The sequence below is a fragment of the Drosophila suzukii genome, chromosome 2L (genome assembly GCF_043229965.1).
Source record: "Drosophila suzukii chromosome 2L, CBGP_Dsuzu_IsoJpt1.0, whole genome shotgun sequence".
NCBI classification, from domain to species: Eukaryota; Metazoa; Arthropoda; class Insecta; order Diptera; family Drosophilidae; genus Drosophila; species Drosophila suzukii.
Genome location: NC_092080.1, coordinates 25273731 through 25295256, shown reverse-complemented (window position 1 = coordinate 25295256; position 21526 = coordinate 25273731). Strand labels below are relative to the sequence as shown.

The 21526-nt window shown below is 37.4% G+C and overlaps 1 protein-coding gene across 1 annotated transcript in view; it reads left to right on the top strand.

The window, feature by feature from the left end:
• Sema1a (semaphorin 1a) overlaps window positions 1-21526 on the top strand; it is a 233220-nt gene that overhangs the window by 178440 nt on the left and 33254 nt on the right. The window contains 2 exon segments of the mRNA XM_070999542.1: window positions 9903-10011; window positions 20590-20785. Of these exon segments, the coding sequence (XP_070855643.1) occupies window positions 9903-10011; window positions 20590-20785 (305 nt within the window).

Sequence of the window (21526 nt, the reverse complement as noted above, 5' to 3'; positions counted from 1 at the left end):
CGCCCACTTTAACGCCCACAAACCGCCCAAACCTGTGACTCCCACAATTTTCATGCTGGAAACAAAATTGTAACTGAAATGTATTAGTCTCGACAATACCTATCGATTGACCCAAAAGAAGTTTGGCACGCTCACTGTAACGCCCATAACGCTTAAATCTGTCTGCCGCCCACATAACCATATATTGAGACGTATTACAATCTCGCTTTGCTGCTTGCATATATCCATCTTTCTTTGGTCCCTTTAGCTGAGTAAAGGGTATCTGATAGTCGAGGTACTCGTCTTGTCTTGACTCAAGAACGCGCATCATACTCTTTCTTAAAACAAGCCCAAAAAATACTATCCGAAGTCAAGTTAAAGCGCTCTTAAATTTATAATGTTTTTTTCTGCGGGTATAACTACGCACCGCTGTGTGGCATTTGCGTCACTCATTAGGAATGTAAGCCCCGGTAAACGTTTTTAAAATATCAAGTAGCCTAACGATTAATGTTGGTAGCTTTTGTGACTCCTAGGAAAATAACCTATTAGCGGTTGTCTAAACCAGGACACCTTTGAGACTCAGCCGAAATTGTTCCTGAAGCTTTTCCTCTACTTTTACCTTTCATCGCGGCGATCTATAAATATTCCTCAGCAACGCGCTCGACTTGAAAATTGGGTTAATACGTTAAGATGGAGAATATGTGCCAACGGGTTTCCCTGCTGTCATTGCCACACTCCGTGCCAAGCCATCTAAACCCATTCCGTTCCACCCATGCATTTCCGTTCCATTTCCAATCGCGACAAAGCCGGAAATAAAATTGCTAAGCGAACAAAGAAAAAATCCATTTCGTTGCCTAACGGGCCCTGATTTATCCTCCATCTCTCCGCATGTGCGTTTTCTGTCTTTGTCTCTCACGTTTTGGATTCGAGTGTGCTTATATGTCAGCCTATCTTTCGGATTTTAACTTCCTTTTTATCGCAATTGGCGAGAGTGCACAGTGGTTTATTTACAAATAAATTGGAATTAAAAAAACATTTGATATGATAACTCAATATTAACAAAAATGAAGGGATGTAAAAATCTTGTGACTAGTGACATAAACTTTTGTAAAGACTAAAATAATACACTTTCTAAGACACAGCAATACAATATGCCTGTGCATGCAAATATTTGTACGGTTTTGATGAAGCGTTCAGAAAATTTTGAACAAAAGTTGCAGAACAAATGCTTTTCAGCTCAATCGTATAATACGACAAAAAAAATTCCAGGACCGTAGCACAATAAATAAGACAAACCGAAAAACATACTTTTAGGTTTTAATTTAAAAATTGCCCAAAATTTATTTAAATTGCATAACTTTGCAATTAAGTAGGTATGGTATTTTGGTGAAGAATATGTATAAATTAAAAGATCGGTACCTTGTGCTGCTCTGGTTTCCCTAACTTTAGTCTTCTAAGTTTTTTCTTCTTAGTACCAAAAATTGAAGAAACCCACAATACCTTTCGATCGGTGAATCACTTGTTATGCTCGGACTAGATTGCGTAGAAACGGTAGAAACATAAGACACTTGAAAAGGATATCAAAATCAGCACCTTCAATTTAAAGATATTAAAGACAAATTTATTCAGTTCTTGTATAATACCCTACTTTAGCTTCACTGTTTGCTTGCATGCATTGGACCATCCAATTTTTTGATGAAATTTTTTTTTGGTCGGCAGGTCTGAAAATTCTTTTACTCACAAACACACACACCTTTGCAGGGGTGTCCGTCCTTTATCTTTAATTTGATTCTTGTTCCTCTGTCGGTACAGTGCATATGTATGGGTTGATTCCTTTGTGAAACCGCAAAACAATCATTTCTGCACCGCAAATTCATTTCCGTTTGCGTTGGTTTTTGCTCATATCCGGGTTCATATGTGAATGCAGAATGCATCCGCTAATTGCTGACGATTTAAATCCATTTCGGGCTTGCGTTATTTGAGATGGACTACTGTTAAAACCCCTGGACAACTCTATGCTTATAATAACTTATAACATTGTCCAATGAATTTCCATTTCAGAAATGTTTTTTATGTCATTTGGCCGTTGGTTGTAAATTTTGGTGATTAACAAGAAATAAAGAAAACTTCGGCCAGCTGAAGGTAATATACCAGTGCAGCTCAAAGCCATATCATGAAGATTTGTTTATAAATATACTCTTTGGGAAGAATTCGGGCTTTTAGATGTCAAATTAAGTACGAACGATAGCGAAATTCGGTAAACGCGAATTTTTTCGAAAACATCAAATGAAGTACGAATAATTTAAGATTGAAAAGATATATAGGAAGAAAGCTATAGTCGATTGACTCGGGTACCAGATACCCTTTACTCAGCTCAAGGGAGCAAAAGGGAGATGGAGATATATACCTTCTATTTTAATAAATTGTATTGATGCGGCAGACAGAGTTATGTCAATCGATAGGTGTTTACACGAAGCAATACATTTAAGCCAAAAATTGTTTTCTAGCTTTAAAAATGTTAGAGCAACCGTTTTGGGCGGTTTGCGGGCGTTAGTGTGGGAGTGTGGGCGTGACACATTTGGGTAACAAACTTACGCTTACGCTTACTTACAAACTGAAATCTCAGCCCGCTAACTTTTACTGTTTCTGAGGTCACAGCGCTCACACGGACAGACGGACATGGCTAGATCGACTCATTTAGTGATGCTGATTTTAACTATATTTACTTTATAGGGTCGGAAACGCTTTCTTTTGCCTGTTACATACTTTTCGAAGAATCTAGTATATCCTTTTACTCTACGAGTAACGGGTATACAAATTTGAGAACGAACGTTTATAAAAATTGTCCGAGGATTTCAGCTTTAGATTCCGTAGCCTTGTACGCAGCGCAAGTTTGCTACGCGAATATGCCACGCTCACAAACAGCCCAAATCCGCGCCCACAATTTTCATGCTAGATAAAAATTTTTAACTGAAATGAATTAGTCTCGTCAATACCTATCGATTGACCCCAGTGGGCCACGCCCACTCTAACGCCCTTAGCTCTTAAATCTGTCTATCGCCTACATAAATATATATTGAGATCGCAAGTAGGTGGCGCATTTCAATCTCGCTTTACTGCTTGCATATCTCTATTTCCCTTTGATCCCTTTAGCTGAGTAACGGGTATTCAGCGTCCTCCCTTGTTTGTTCTAAATTTTTCTGGATGCACCGATAGTTCCTTTAAGAGCTATATATACTGTGTCTATGCTACGCCTATTTCATGAAATCAATTCATGAAATGGGCAAATTCGTGTATGCATAAACACCTTTTCATGAATTCGATAACACACGAAAGTTGCTGTGAGTTTAGCCCCAATGCACGAAATATTGAGGCACAGCCTACTACTGTATAGAGCTCTATACCAAATTCAAAAAATTTGACAGGGGTACTAAATTAGTACTACTAATATCACTTCAGGAATTTGGCTGTGATGTATTAACAGGGGCTATTATAATTTCATGTATTGGAGAATGCATGAAATGCATAGCATAAGCATAGTAATAGTCGTCCAATTTTCACAAAAACTTACGAAACTCGGAAATCATAGGAAACTACTAGAACCAGAGTAGATTATAAACGACGAAGCTATAATTATACTAGTTACTCGTAGGTAGAAGGAAGCGTTTTCGACCATATAAGGAGTATATATTCGTGATCTGAAGCACCAGCCGAGTCAGTCCATGTTCGTTTGTCTGTCTGTATGTCTGAGATCTCGGAAACTGTTAAGACTAGAACGTTGAGATTTGGCGTGCTGATTCCTGATATTCTGGGAAAGCGCAAGTTTTTTCAGCAAATTCAATTTTGTTTCAATTATCACTACCTATCTTCATGCCAAAAATTGTAGAAATCGGATCATCCATCAACTTTAAGGCTATATGATAAAGTCGTCTAATTAAAAACCATTTTTATTAGAAATATTAGAAATTCCAAAAAAAAACCTGAACCCCAGATCTGAAGAGAATGTTTTTTGGATCATTCATTTGAGAGCTTTAAGACCAAGTTGAAGAAGACTTTTGGGAAAGTTTCATTTCGATAACTTCAAGTCTGAAAGACAAGTTTGCTTAGAAATAGACGGACAGACGGATGACTCGTATAATGATGATGATCATTGTGAACTTTTTCTATGAATACTTCCAAAGTAAACTCAATATACCAGCTTAATGTCGTTGTTGTCTTGCAGTCGAAGAGTCATTAAATCAAAGACGATCTTTAATGCAGTTAATATTTAATGTGGCTTTAGCAAGAACGTTCAATTTTGACTACGAATCGAAGTTTAATCAGGCTTATGAGACCACAATGATGAAATGCAATTCGCCTTGGCAAGTTTGCCTATGGCCAGGAACAAACGCTCCGCACCTGACTTGGCCAAAGGGCAAAAGTCAAATGCCACCACCTGGTTAACTGGACTGATTGGTTCGGTGGGTGGATGGCTGGTTTCAACTACATATGTACGACGATATGAAGTTGTGGGTCAGCTCGGCTCGGGCAATTCACATTTGGGTTTTTGGCATTTGACAGTTTCGACATTTTCTGCCTCCATTGAGTGAATGGCACACGATATAACGTGGTTCGGTTGGGAGTTTGGTTGGTTGGTTTGGCTTGTCTGGGCACACATATGAAAAAACGTTGGTCAATAGCATGGAAATTCAAACCGTCTATCGGGAGCCTAGCTAAGGAATGCACTTGAAAGCACGGTGCGGGACCATCCTTACTTTAGTTTTGTTTTATTAACTAAGAATACAGTTTAGTAGCTTGGGCAAAACTTTCATAACTCGAAGTTCCTATAAGTCAACTAGTTTCAATAGAGATTTTATATAAGCGTTATATGTATTTTGTTGGTTTTTTCATTTTTTTTTTAGCAGATTGAGAAGTGACCATTTAACTTAGCGTGCGTTTACATCTGCATTGTTGAAGGGATTTGTCTGGGGATCCTTTCCAACAAAAATATGTTTAAATATTTTGATCTTAATATAATGAATGTATGCATTTCAGTGTAAAGTAGGGGCACCCAATATCCTGAATTGGCTTAGTCAGCATCATCGAGTGATGCAGAATAAAGTTGAAGTCGGAGTCGAATCCCTGGCAGAGTCAAAAAGTCAATGAAAAATGACAAAAGCTGAACTCGAAATGGTGATGGATGTGTTTGGTGTGTGTGTGTGGGGGGGCTTTCCCATTTCTCCGCTGCGCTTCAACAATTCTTTTTGAAACGGCTGCTATTGCAAGTACACACACATGAGACAACGAGCGCATGCAAATGGCGCCGACAAACATAAATTTTACCCAACCCGAAAAGCCCCGAAAGCGGAGAAACATGAGAAGTTTGCCTGATTTGCTTAGCTATTCAGAAAAACCATTTACCGTTATGTCAACCCCATATGCCACGCCCCCAAACCGCCCCGGGGGCCTTAGCTGCATCGGAATCAGAAGCAGAATCGGCATCAACGCATCAATGCATTCCGGAAGTTGAGTGTTCTTTTCTCTGATTGCCTTCGGGCATTCCTTTGGGGCGCTGATGACGTGTGACATTGAGCGTTGGTGGCATTTTCCCGATGAATTCAGCCCTGCAATTTGCCATCTCAATTGGCCATTCAAAGGAATTTTATGTAGATAAGAAATTGATTTACGGAAAAAAGTTTAGAAGTGCCTTTCAAAAAAACTTGGGGTGGGTGAAAATAATAAAAATGGGGGTTCGTTAAGTATTGTAACCAACGGAAAGAACATTGGACAACTTAGCAGTATATTATTAATTTAAGAAAGTCAATAAAAATACCATAATCGAAATATTAATATATGTTAGTCGTAGAATAAAATGGTATATTCTGTTCGTCGAGAAGCATGTAATAAGCAAACAGAAGCGTTTCCGATTAAGGATAACTAGCCGAGTCGAAGCCGAGCCATAGCCGAGTTAACGCCATAATCTTGGAAACTCAAAGAGATAGAGTTGAGATTTCACATGCAGATTCCTAAGCCTCTGCTTCACTGCTGTTTTGTTATCCCAAATTTCCAAGCGCGTTTCGCTAATATCTGCGATATGCCCACATTTTTGAAGATTTTTTTCCAAACAAAATTTGTATTCGGACTATAAGTTAATAAATTAAATTGGTAAGCTGAGTAATGGGTGTATGGTAGTCGATACTACAGCATCCTCGCCTAGTTACTTTACTTTACTTTAAGGCTTTAAATCTTACTTATCGACATGAGCTCTCGTTTATTAACATAAAAAGTAAACACAATGTAGCGAAATAATGTCTTACAATTATACGCAGATCGTTGGGTGCAATTAATTTTGTTAATGATGGACAACAATCGTTTTGAGCTATACACAACTCCTAAATACTTACTTGTCACCTTTCAAATTTTTGTTCGAGACAATACAAATAGCAAGAACTCAATTTTAAAAACCAAATCAATTATTCAGATTGTGTTATTACTTATAACAAATGAATGGTTTTTTTATTTGTCTGCCCAGCCAAGGTCATGAAAAAGCGTGCAACGTTGTAAGTAATTGATAGGACCTTTTTCTCTCAGTTTTCCTTCATTTTAATCTAGACTTCTCTTTTTTTCGGAATCGTGCTTGTTCTGTTTGTACTAGATACTGTTTGTGGGTCAAACCACAAAAATGGCGACGTTGTGAAGGAGACACAGGTCTTTTTTCTCGCCTTCATCATACCTATTTAGAGTTCGCATCAATCTATTTTATGATTGATGGTATGTACCCTCTTTGAGGTTTGGCGAGGTCTCCTCGACCACATTGTCGTTATTTATGTGCATGTGGTTTTTGCTTCGTGTTGCCCCTTGGGGTTCAGCTGATATTGGCAAAGGGTCCTGCCTGCGGGTTTATCTTTCCTATGGTTGTCCATGTTGTTGTTGCTATTTTGATGGGTGGCAACGCGGCTGGTTGCTTTTTTTGTTGGTTGTCGGTTGAAATTAAATGAAAATAGTTCTACTTTGTCTGGAGTTTGAAGCAGGTAAAATTTCAGCTATTTCAAAATCTAACTTAATAGTATCTTAAACTGATTATATTTCATTTTGAAGTTAGTGCTAAATTTCGATTTTGATTATTTTGACTTAATGTTCACTTGTAATTATTTTGTATTTCGTCTAAATGAAATTTGGTTCATGTCGGCGCAAGCCACGAAATATTTTGGGGCCAAAACCGCAAACCGCACGTATTTCAAACCCAAAGCCTCCCATTAAATGGTTACCACGCAAAATGTTGTTGTGCCTGATTTGCCTAGTTATCGTTAGCACGCACACTAATAAATTTGATTCCAGCATTTATCCTTTTATTAGTCCTGGTTAGTCACGTTTTATGTATCAGTGGTTCAATTAAAAATTCTAAGGACTAAGAAACATTTTTGCAGTGTGATACTGATTATCACGGTTAAGTGACACCTGATTTTGGATTCTTATAGGCCGCGGAATACGTATAAAATTGTTGACTTTTGACAGCATTTTCTGAATCCGTTCGTTTAGTTTTTAGAATGTTGCCATGTATCCCAAAAATTTCAAATTTCGTTGGTATCGTGCTGTTTCATCCCACTAAAACGTAATATGTAAACGTTTTCCTAGAGGCACTCCCCACATATTCCCCTTTATATTTGCCAACTGCGCTTAAGCTGCACAATAATAAACTGCAAAGGAGCGGCAACAACGAGGATTCGTAAATGTGCAACTGCAACTGGGAAATAACAAGAACAACATGGGCAGGATAATGCGAGCCAAAGCAGTGGAAATCCTGGCGTAATCGTTGCGTTCACTGCTGGCAGGCAACAACAAATGCAACAACTAGGGCGACTGGGACACTTGCAACACTAACACTCTACGCCGTGTGGTAAATATTTATGAGCTCGGTTTTCACGCCAAATGCGTTCTTTAAAATGCTCCACTCCACACACAAGTTTATATCGCGTATTTCCCACTTCCACGTCGAATTTCCCTTTGCTTTCACCTCGCTTTGGCATTTTCCGCGACGTTTTCACAAGCGCTTGAATTGCTTGTTGCACCCTGTGTGTATGTTTGCCTATGTATGTTAAGCAATGCGCTAAAGTGTTTATGTGTTTGTGAGCGTTGCACGCCGACAAGCGACAGCAGCAACAACAAACTGCAACAAGAGCAACACCAGCATTTCTGCACCCTTAGGAACGGTTTTCCGCGTTCTACTATTTTAGAAATAATTTATTCCAAATACCTTATCCAATAATTGGTTTAAGACTCAGTGGGAATGATAAAACAAATCTTTATATCGAGACTGTAGTTACCTCAATCACTATTCTAAATAGAATTTTAATTAAAAAAAATCAAATATGGTTTTTAATACTGTTTTCAGTTGGCATAGGAATTCAAATGATGTCTGACCGATTCTGAGCTGATCCTTGCTTTGTATTCAAATGTTTTAGGTACCTTCAATCTTTTCTGAGCAGTGTATCCATAGTTTGCCTTCAGCGATGTTCCTGGCTCGGTTCCCTCAACCTTTTAGCAACATTTGAGCCTTGCCACCTGCCTTTCTAGTCCGGGACCAACATGCAGCCCATTACGGCGACTGTCCCCTTTATATGCTAATTTGGTTCAGCGCATTTTATGTGTTCCTACCTACGCGTATATCTGGCTATATACGTCCTGAAAACAGCAGGCGCTGACAGTCGAGGGAAAGGAAGAATGCAGTGCAGCAACTCTGCTGATTTTGCTGCTGTCCTGCGATGTTGCTGATGGTGCACGTTCGTTTGAAGTCGCCTTTTGCCGTTGTCATAATTAAAACGCGCTGCATAATTGCCAAACAAAGGCTGTGTCCTGTTCGTTCCCCACTGCAATCGCAGTTTGTCAGTCGTCTGTCCACAATTCAGTAATTTGTTAGCCTATCTGACTGTGCGCTTGAAGAGAGCTGTAATCCGACAACATACAATATTTGTAACATACAATCAAAATGCTTACGTTCTATATGTTTTTAATAATTCATGTTTCTTTCTGCCTAATTGCAAAATAAAAGGGATACCAAACACTGTACTTCAAACGGATTGAATTTGATTTTTTTTCCCAAACGTATACTAGCCAATAGTTGGATGCGTTCCATTTAGTTTCTTAACTAGAAACCTCACTCAATTTGGTCATCTGTATGCATACCAACTGCTCTCCCGCAAATATAGTATCTGCGTATCGGTGTATTTATTTTAAATTTTCCGGTCTTGTTGGTGCTTTCAGACTGAAGCACAACAAAAAAAGAGGCAAATTTGAAAGTTTCGATAAGGCTGTCGTTTATGCAGGTTTTTGGTTGGTTTGGGGTGGTCTGATGTCTGATTCCCGTATGTGGCAGCCATAAAGTGTTCGACCGAGTGCACCCACACCAAGGTGCACTAACCACACCGACACACACTCTCGCACTGACACGGAGTTGTGGTTTCAATAATCAATGAGTTGATTTTATGAAATTCCACCCCCACCTACACCACCGGGATTCCGGGATGTGACACGCCCATCCTAGCACCACTTCACTTTGTGGGTCGCACTTGGACACACGAGCGTGCTCCACATGTGTGGGTGTGTAAAATTTTATTAACGAGAATTTTGGAATTTCTGCACAAATATCGCATTCAAGCCGGCAGGAGGGTAAAAGGTTAAAAGGAAAACAAAACATAGACCAGGGGCTTTTTGCGGTCCTCTGGTCAGAGGCTGCGTGTTGATTGCCGGGCCCCGAAAAGCCCAAATGAATTTTAATTAATTTTTTAATTAATTCTCTGAAAACCGCCAGATGCCCTTACTCAATTGATAAGGTTGATAAGATAAGAACCGCACAATTTCTATCTGCGAAAAATCTCCACATCTTTGTAGACCAAACCTTGCGATGGAGCATTTCTTATTCCATGCCCTTTCTTTTTCTTTTGCAGAAATACGGTTTTTAATTTAAGCATACATGACCTCGTCGAGCAGCAGCGTTTGGTCTGGACGTCGCCGGAGGATGATACCAAAATGTGTCTTGTCAAGGGCAAGGATGAGGTGAGTGCAAAATGGCAAAGAAATTTGTACAAAAAAGTATACGCAAATGTCTAATAGTCTATCTTTAATTTTAAAAACAGAAAATTTTTTTGTCCAATAATCTTACTTTTTAGTCAGAAAGTAACTGTTATTTTCAGACTTGTAAATAAATATTGAAAAATAACAGTTACTTCATGCCTTATAAATAAAAGGCGATGAATAACGATAAAATAATGATTCTTAAAGTAAAAGCTATAACTGATACGGCCCCTGCCGGAAAGTATGTAACAGGTAAAAGCAGATGGTACCGACCCTATAAAGTAGAGCAGTGTAAGGTATAGGACGAACGATTCGTTTTTGGAATAAATATTCCTGTAAAAGTTCGACGGTAAAATTCAATCGGAGTTAAATCCTAATATTCCAATATTTTCTTAGCTTTTAAAAGTTGTAGGGTAAGGTGACGAATTGATAAATACACATTAAAACTCTATGCAGATGCGAAAACTATTTTTTTATTTATGAATATGATATAAAGTTAGGTACTAAAACTCGATTTATACGATTTTGTTGTTGAAATATGCAATAATTCCGCGTTTGTTTCTATGACACGTATAAAAAATAATTGACCGATTAAAAAAAAATGCTAAGATTAAAGTTAAATTGTTAGTACCAACATTATTCAGATCCAAAATATACCCCTTCGAAATATGCGTTTATATGACAGCTGTGAGATGCAGTTGACCGATTCTATAGTCTATGAGTAATTTATTTATATTTTTTTTAATAAAAAACAATTTTTTATTTTTAAATTAATTGAAAAAAATATTTTACTAAAAAATGTTACCTTAACATGTTTATTTTTTACATCTTAAAATGCCTTTAATAATAACCAGTCAAAAGGTAGCTCAGCTTTGGCTTTTTCGTCCTACTGTGCGACCCCTGTGAAAACTGACCCTTAATTTTCATTTTTTATAAGGAAATTTTACAAAAATTAAATTATTTTACGTTCTTTAAAAATACAATAAGGGATATAGATAGTAATAATTAATTATTATCAAAAATATAGTGCAAAAAAACAATACGAGCTGAGTACAAAAACATAATGACTTAAATTTGTCACATATCAAAAATAATAATAACAATAATTGTGAAAATTCTAAGAGGTGACCTCAATTGCGTTTCACGTTAGATTAGAAATCAATTATAAATCAGAAAGGGAGCTAGCTTCGTCAAGCTCTTGCAGGTCGTCTCCATGGGAGCATTGTATGTACAAAGCTTTCCGATTTTAAGAAAACTAAAAAATAATTACAGAAGTGTAAGACATTTAAATTACTACCATGTATGTTAACCAAAAACGAAACATAACAATCTTTGTATTATTTTGGCAATAATATTCCGATCCTTCCTATGGCAGCTATATGATATAGTAGTCAGATTTTTATTAAATTGAATAATATTGAAACATTAAAAACTCGTTAATAACCGGAGTAGAAGAGAATATGATCAACAATATGGATAATATGATCGACTATCACATACCCGTTACTCACCTAAGGAGAGTGCGAGGGAGATGGAGATATGCAAGCAGCAATCGAATTTACACCTTTACAAAAAGATGGGCGAATGGGTCTTTGTGGGCGTTAGAGAGGGCGTGACACCCTGCTGAAATAAACTTGCGCTGTCCCAGAAGTTTAAGAATCTGCATGCCAAATCCCAACTTTCTAGCTTTTATAGTTTCCAAGATCTCAGCGTTCATATGAACGTAAAAGGGTATACTAGATTCGTCGGAAAGTATGTAACAGGCAGAAGGAAGCGTTTCCGACTCCATAAAGTATATATACTCTTGATCAGGATCACTAGCCAAGTCGATCTAGCCATGTCCGTCTGTCCGTCCGTCTGGATGAACGCTGAGATCTCGGAAACTATAAGAGCTAGGCTATTAAGATTTGGCATGCAGATTCCTGAGCTTCTTACGCAGCGCAAGATTGTTTCAAAAGAGTGCCACGCCCACTCTAACGCCCACAAGCCGCCCAAAACTGTGGCTCCTACAGTTTTGACGCTAGAATAAAAATTTTAACTGAAATGTTTGTTCTCATCGATTGTTCTATCGATTGACCCACAAACCGCCCAAGCCGGTGACGCCCACAATTTTCATGCTAGATAAAAGATTTTAACTAAAATGTATTGGTCTCGTCAATACCTATCGATTGATCCAAAAATTTGCCACGCCCACTCTAACGCCCATAACGCTTAAATCTGTCTGCCGCCGGTAGGTGGCGCGTTTTAATCTCGCTTTGCTGCTTGCATATATCTATTTTCCTTTGGTCCCTTAAACTGAGTAACGGGTATCTGATAGTCGAGGTACTCGACTATCTCCTTTATTGTATCTGAACAATAATCAATGACAGAGTGCTGTTAATCAAAAAATTGAGCTGTAAAGCGACAGTATAGGGCTTTCTGTGATAAATGCATCAGCTGTTTAGGTTTTGTTTATGTTTGAGAGTAGAAAAATTTCATAAGAATACTTAACAGGAAGTCGGAGTACTTGTCAGAGTTAGGTTAGCTCTCACATTGACGCTCGAGGAAAAAAAATTTTGCCGTCATTTGAAAAATTGGCCCATAGTCACATAACGAGAAATTATATTTTCGTGCCACTTAGTAACCAAACAGCACACTTTATTTCAGATTCAGCATTTTGTCTTGCTGTTCATAGACTTCCTCGCCTTTTGACCTGAGTCCTTGCAATTTCCATTTCTATTTCCACTTCGATTTCAAATTTGGCTGTTGCTTCCGTTGCCAGAGAAATGCAAAAACAAGGAAGTAAAGTGTTTCTCGCCGTCTATCTTAACTTTTTTCGCGCTAAAAACATGGAAAACTATGAAGAAGAAGTACGCCACGCAAGAAGAAATTGATTTATGCAACTTTTTCCGTTGTTACCCCATTCTTGTGTTTCTCGTCTTTGTGGCTAAGGAATCAGGAAAATTTATTGAAAGCTTCTCTCCAGTTGACCTATTAAAAAATGCGCAGAGGGGGGAAATTGAGTCCGGAGGGGGCAATAAAACCAAAGTTCCACAGCTAACTTTTGCCTAATGGAAATGTCAAATATTTTGCCTTTCAAATTGTCTTTGCTGGTGGGATTTTTGTTTTGTCTTCCTTTTCCGGTCAACAAGGCCAAATTCTTCTCAATCAATAAAGGACCACTACTTTAAAACTTAAGTTATCGAAATAGTTAATAAACATAATTAAACTTTTCTCCCATTTTTTAGATCATATTCCAGCATATTGTTCAAAAATTAATACCTAATACTTACCTCCGACTTTTTACATAAGCTTTTTAGATTAGGTGTTTTTCCACTCTGCTATTTATTCTTAAAATATTAATATAGCATAAAAAATATCATTATTAACTTACATAAGTTGGGTTTTCAAAATATATATATTTATACCAGTTAGTCGTACAGTATTAGATTTGTCGCAAACTATGTAACAGGTAGAAAGAAGCGTTTCCGACTCCATAAAGTATATATATTTTAGATCACGGTCACTAGCCGAGTCGAACTGGACATGTCCGTCTGTCCTTATAAAGACTAAGATCTCGGGGACAATAACAGCTAGAATGTTGGGATTAAGCATGAAGATTGTTTGTTTCATCGGAGTGCCACGCCCACAATAACGCTAACGCACTAGCGCCCGCATTTTTGTAGATTTGTTGAAAAAGTTATGAATTACTTAGTATTTAATTGGAAAAGGTCTTGCATGTTAAGTAGTGTGGTAGTGAATATGCTAGGTGGCGCCACCCGTTAGATCCTGCGCCAAAAGATTTGCCATGGAATTGTATTTTATATAAATACGATAATACGAATCATAGTATTTCAGGGCATTTCCTAACCTAAACTCCATGTGGCCATCTGCAATTTGAGTATTTTCTTCGCCTTTTTTGTGCATGCTCGAGTGCACTTTAAGCTTGGCTTTTTGCTCACGTAATTAGCCAACACTTGTTGGCCGGTCGTGCTAGCAATTGCACATAGCCAGCCAGCATTAGCAGGTGTAATTTGTTGAACTCAATTTGCTTGCCGGCTCCACCTGAGTGGGGTCGCTTTATATGTCTGTGCACGGGTGGGTCGCGTTATTTATGGCAGCAAAAGGAAAAAAGAAAAAAGAAAGAGCCAAACTTTCTTCGGACTTCCAGCCATGGCGTGCTGCAATGCCATTTTCCACAAAAGGTTTTTCTCTCTAAAAATAAATTGCAATTGTTTGGCTGGTAAGAAGAAATGAAAAGAAAAGTTCAAAATTTACAATTTTAATTAACCGCCATTTGGCCACTAATTTGGATGCGAAAACGTCGAGTTAATCAAGTTGATAATCAGCCAAAGCACAGTCGACGCAAAAGTCTGCAATATTTTATTGCGGAACGCATTTAAGGCTTACTAATAAGTTGGCTTTCGCTGAATCCTATTAAGCTAAGGTTAAATACAAATGTGACCCTTTGAGTTTGCGAAAAATAGGTTAACACTGTTACCCTTTAATTATTTTGTAGTATTTGTTCTTTCCAGGCTTTTTTCAGTGCAATGTAAAATGTATTAAAACCGTGTAAGCACATCCTATGGGGTCATTTCACCCCCACAAAACTGACCATGGGTGATGTATAAAATATTAAAAGGCTACAATCGATGCAAAAGGAACAACAAAAATCACAAACGTTATATATTTATATTTAAGTAAATAAATCAACGAGTCGAACTTTTAATGTGGATACATGTTCTTATTTTCGAAATGTGAAATTCAGGCTTGTTAGTTTTAATCAAAGTAAGAATGTAACCGACAATTATCATATTCAAAATTAATTTACAAACAAAGCGGGTTATTGTCTGCCCCTGTATAACTCATTCAGTTTTTGTTATCAAGATGGTGGTTATCCACATTAAGTGAAACGATGAGCTTAATCGTCAAACGAATCGCAAAGCATCCTTAGCATTGTCCCTTGGCCTTCTCATTAAGCCTTCGATTTGGTTTGCAAATGGCATTTTCCAGAATTTGTTAAGCCAGGGGATACTGAATTTATGCGGACTTTGCCAACGCATCGATCGTCTGGCGTCTTCCGGGCTCAATATTCTGCTCAGCTGGCCTCACTTTTAGGATAGTTACAAGCTAAGCAATCGTTAACACCTAATTTTAATGAAATATAAAAACTTTTGAAAATTAAATCATTTTTCACCACAAACATCTGAAATGACATGACCAAGTCAGAGCAAAAGCCAAACGTCTGGTCTAGAAAACTTACAAAAGAAAATGCCAACAAATTATTTTGACTGCTGCCAAAATGCCTGAGGGTAGGCCACAATTCTGCTAAATCACGAAAGGATTTGAAAAATCCAACCCACCCGCACTACGCCTAAAAATCTTAATCATTTTGAAACACGAAATATGACTGACAGCTCAGACTGCCTGAGGGCAAGCTCTGAGCTACCCTTCTTAACTTCTCCCACTCAAGAATTTTCATTTCGCAGTTGTGGACCCAAATCAATACTTGCTTTTGGAAAAAACTAAAATTATTGTTTATATTATCAAACAAAATTAACTTACCTTTTTTCCAAAAACAAAACTTACGAATTATTTATTAACCAGCGGTAAATGGCCTATGGCTGCCGCAAAATTTTGAAAGCAAATTAATAAATTTCGCAGTTAATTGCATTCTAAACATTGTACTTCTGTGTCTGCTATGCGTGTTAATTACAAGGGAAATAATGAAAGCTAAAACCTCGCAGCCAACCCCCAGACTTCATGTAATTGTTTTGTTAATTTATGCTCTAACAGTTTGGCCACACAAAACAAGTCCACAACATGTTAAATATTTCTGCACAATAAAGTACATTAAATGGAAAGCGAACTTTGTGTGAATGCAAGACAGGCGAAACCTAAAGCGAAATATTTCTTCTGCATCTGTAATCAGGTACAGGGACTTATATTTTAGGTAAAGCGTGTTTTATGTTGCCTTTAAATTTAGGGAAACATTTAGTTGTATCAACTTTATAAAGCGTAATTAGCGATGTAGAAAAATAAGGTACCTCTCAAGCGTTCTGTTCGCTATCGTTGTGATTCCGACGAAGTACTCGGAATATTAATAGAAGAGAACAACAAAATATTTAAATATTTTAACGAACACAGGAACTGCGACAGACAGATGAAAGGTGTACAATGAAAACTGCTGCCTGGGAGTATTTCAGATGATTTGTCATGTTGGAGAGCAAACGCTTCCGGCTGTAATGATGACACACTGGGCTGGAGGGGGGTGATGGCGCCGGAAATGTCAGCCAACAATTTCAACCACTATGCGAAAAGTTCGCTCGGACTCCTCTAAATGGAACCAAGTTGCGCATTTGCTTTTTAATATTTATTGAGTTGCAGGTACACCTCCCCAGCAACATTTTTTGTTGTTTGCACAGTCTATTGTTACGCTTTAAATATTACAGTTTGCGAAACATTTTTGCAAAACAGTTGTGAGGGAAGGAACACAGCACATGCTTTGACCCTTTTAACAAGTTTTAGGTCAAGAATCGATTTATGAATTAGAAAATCTTGAATGATTGACTAAGGTAGTCAAACGCATAAAAAATAGTTTGCCCTTTTAAAAACTTAAACAGATACATGTTTTTTTTGCAGATTTCCAGTCAAAACATCGATCGTTGTAATCGTATATTATTGTTCGTTTATTTATTTTGCTCAACTACAAATAATGAATATTGACATTTTACATTCTAAATATTTTTAAAACTTTTATTTGCATTAGTGTTAAGTTCAGAAACCGTAAAATGTATACATTTTACTTTAAAATCATTTTATCATCTTTATTCGTCCCTTTTTATTTATAAGTCATGATGTATCTGTTATTTTGCAACTTTTATATAACTCAGAAAATAACAGTTATTTTCTGACAGAAAAGTAAAAATCTTTCCGTAAGTGTTATTCAATGACTTTTAAAACAAAAGTCTAAAAACAACTATTATTTTCAGTAAAGGCTTCGAATAACAGTTATTTAGACTTTTTTACAGTCTACAAATAACTAATAATTACAAGGAAGAACGCTATAGTCGACTACCTCGACTATCAGATACCCGTTACTCAGCTAAAGGGACGAAAGGGAAATAGAGATATGCAAGCAGCAAAGCGAGACTGAAATGCGCCACCTACCCCTGATCACAATGTATGGTTATGTGGGCGGTAAACAAATTTATGCTTTATGGGCGTTAGAGTGGGCGTGGTAAATTTTTGTTGGATCAATCGATAGTTATTGACGAGACAAATACATTTCAGTTAAAATTTTTACCCTAGCATGAAAATTGTAGGAGCCACAGGTTTGGGCGGTTTGTGGGCGTTAGAGTGGGCGTGGCATATTCGCATAACAAACTTGCTCTGCGTACAAGGCGACGGAATATAGATCTGAAATCCATATTCTCTATCCTTGATAATTTCTGAGATATTTGCGTTTATATTAACGATATTTTTAAGTTTGTGGGCGTTAAAGTGGGCGTGGCAAAATTTTGGGTCAATCGATAGGTATTGATGAGAACAATGGTCAGTTAACATTTTTACTCTATCTTCAAAACTGTATGAGCCACAGTTTTGGGCGGCTTGTGGGCGTTTAAGTGGGCGTGGCACGCTGCTGAAACAAACTTGCGGTGCGTAAGAAGCTCAGGAATCTGCATGCCAAATTTCAATAGCCTATCTCTTATAGTTTCCGTGATCTCAGCGTTCATCCGGACGGAAAGACAGACGGTCAGTCGGACATGGCTAGATCGACTCGGCTAGTGTTCCTGATCAAGAATATATATACTTTATGGGGTCCGAAACGCTGCCTTCTGCCTGTTACATACTTTCCGACGAACCTAGTGTACCCTTTTAATCTACAAGTAACGGGTATAAAAATATATAAGTCTTAAATATCTGTTGCGAATGGGAATGACGTATATAGACCTCGTCTGTTGAATCTCGGTTGGTTGGTCTTATTCTGAAGAATTCACGGTTTCATATGTTAAGAAATTTATTGATGGCTTAAAATGGAAAAAAAATGTTTTAAATAGTGTTACCGTGGTCAATAGTGGTTCCTCTTGCTGTAAAGAACTCACGATCCCAATCTTAACATACATAAGTAATAATTACATCCGAATTCTAACAAAAGATATGAGCAACAGATATTTAAGACTTCTATTTTTGGTCAGAAAACCAAAATTGTTTGATAAAAGTCTTATTATAAGACCCTTATGTTTTCAGTACAAAAATTATAGTAATTTTTATACTTTTATTTATAAGTCATCGAACAAAAGTAAGTTTCAGACTATTATAAGAAAGTCAGAAAATAACAGATACTTCGTAACAATTTCCAAAAAAAATTGAAAAAATGTGAGGTCAATGCGGGATTTAATTGGCCACATTAAATTGGCTTTATGATTTTTACTCTGATTTTTAGTGTAATAACATTTTTTGATTGTACCTTTTTAATGTTGTGATTTTAAAAATGCTTGGCACTTTGATGGGGTTTGATAATTAGAACAAAGTCCCATTTACGCTTTTAGAAAATGTTTAAAAATGTGATCGTCCGGCAGACAGATTTAGCGTTATGGGCCTTAAAGTGAGCGTGGTGCTACGATGAAACAAAGCCCAAGGAGATGCATGCTTGCTTCCAACATACTGGATCTTATAGACAGGCAGGCAGACAGACATCTCTAGATCGACTGGGCTAGTGATACTGATGAAGAATATATATACTTCATCTGAAACTCTTACCTTTACATGTTACATACTTTCCGACGATTTAAATATAACCTTTTACTGTAAGAGTAAAAGGAGTTTTTGGACATTTTTACTACTACTCTGGGGAAAAGTATTTTTTAATATTGACATTATATTGATATTAACAAGACAACTTACATAACAACGATATACTCTTTTTATGGTTTTAGAAAATAATTTGTAATTTTAAAGAAAACAGGTACACAGCCAAAATTTTCCACGAACCATTTCTACTTTTCCATGATAATTGGATTCTCCTGAGTAAAGGACCTTTGCAAACTTATGTTCCATCACCAACTTTGACAGCGAATTCCAATAACTTCTACAATGGTTCAATGGTTTTTTTTAGCCATGCCGTCATGTATTGAGACTGTGTTTCAGTGAAAACATTTAAGATAAGTCAAATTATGAGGGCCATATAATTCAAAATGTTAGCAAACATCGTTTTTTGTATTCTTAGCTATAACGCGGAATCTGTAGGTAATGGAACTATTGGTCTAGTTATACACAAATCTGAGACAGCTAAACGGTTACGATCTAAATTTAAGGAAACACGAGAAAGGGAGAAAACATCGGCAAGCCGATCTTGTACACCCTTGCAGTTATAATTATTAAATTTAATTAGAAATTCTTAAATATACTAAAAATAATTTTCCCAATAGTGTAAAATAATATTTCAAAAAACACCGAAGCTAACGTTTGTTTCATATTATTTTCCCACCAATTTTCCGATCGTTCCTATGGGAGCTTTATGATATAGTCGTCCGATTTTGATAAAATTAAATTCGAAATTCAGATCTAATTAAAAAATGTTATTTCCAAGCGTAGGAGGTTATATGTTAAAAAACAACAAAGATATAATTAAAAAAAAATTTCGATTATTCCTATGGGAGCTATAAGAAATAGTTGTCCGATCCGGCTAGTTCCGACTTATACTCTACCTGCAAAAGAAAGAAGACTTTTGGGAAAGTTTCAGCCCGATAGCTTTAAAACTGAGAGACTAGTTTGTGTAGAAACGGACGGACGGACAGACGTACATATATGTACATATGTAGCTATAGCTAGATCGACACGTCTATTGATGCTGATCAAGAATATATATTTATTTATTTATTGTACTCTGTTGCCACAAGTTTAAAACTTAAGGTACAGGGAGGAATCGGCCATAGTTGCTAGGACTTTCGGCCGGAAGAATATATATACTTTATGGGATCGGAAACGTTTCCTTCACTGCGTTCCAAAGTTCTGACTGAAATCATTATACCCTCTGCAAGGGTATAATTAATTAAACAATTAGTTACCCATATAGTACTTTTATAGGCGTTACTCGAAGAGTAAAGGGGTACAAGATTCGTGGGAAAGTATGTAAGAGGTAGAAGGAGGCGTTTCGGACCCCATAAAGTATATTTGCACATTCTTCGGCTTTCAGTGCAGCGCAAGTTTGTTTCTATATTTGATATTAAATATTTTGTAAAAATTTAAATAGTATTCTGTTCCTATTATCAATTATCAAATGGAATTTTTGGGCAGTTTGGGGGTCCCATTGTAACAATTTATACTGCTTCAAATTAATTTCCGATGTCTGTTGTTTCTTTGATTTTTAAATAAAGCAGTTTTGGCTGCAGAAACCTTTTTTAAGCACTTATAATATACTTTAGTAAAGAGTAGAGATATAATAGTTAATTTTTCGTTTAAAAATATATGTTAAGAGTGAGGATATATTGACTTCGCGTTCTCGAAACAATTTTTCTTTTCTTGTTATAAATGAAGTTAAAAAAATCTGCTAAAATTGTTAAATTTTACCGTTTCCAGGAGGCCTGTCAGAACTACATTCGCATTATGGTGGTGCCATCGCCGGGACGCCTCTTCGTTTGCGGCACCAACTCGTTCCGCCCCATGTGCAATACGTACATTATCAGCGAGAGCAACTACACGCTGGAGGCAACAAAGAACGGACAGGCGGTGTGTCCCTACGACCCCCGTCACAACTCCACCTCTGTGCTGGCTGGTAAGTGCACTGTTCGTACCCAAAGGTACTCAACATGACCACACCCAACAAATCAAGCAGTAGCCAAGTTGGGAACAGTACCAGGCGCTCAGTAGCACCCACTGCATATGAGAATGGCTGATCAGCATATTATATGTCTCACTAACTCACCGTCTCACCGACTCAACGGCACACTGACCGGCCAATGCAGTCAGCACATTCTGCAGTGTCTGCCGAGCCAACTACACAAACTGCTACCATAATCAAAACTCCCTGACCTACCTACCTACTTTAGAATATAGCGCACTTCACTAATCATTACACTAAACTTTTGTCTTCCAAGTAGTATATAAACATGTACCAAATGAAGAATAAATCAGTTATCAACACACCTCTTAACTCCGCGGTTCTACTTCCTACATCTGGGAATAGGGCTCGTAATACACTATCTCAACTAGCAGCTAACCACGTTAGCTCAACCTCAGCGCAGCTCAGCATCGCCTGTGGTCCGGCATAACAGTAACCATCGTTACCATTGCCGCGACGCGATCGTCCTGCCATCAAAGCGTCCCCGTGCCAGCGACAAGTGGTCATTACCCCCTTGTCCCGCGGTGTGACCCGGAAGTGTCTACTTCGGTTAGGCACAAACATGCACAATTTACCGAAAAACACTGTTGCTAACCCAAAATATAAAAACTTTTATAATTAAATGGCTAATTGATTAAATTTTCCGTTAAGGCTTTAAAGAAAAAAGTTATCTTT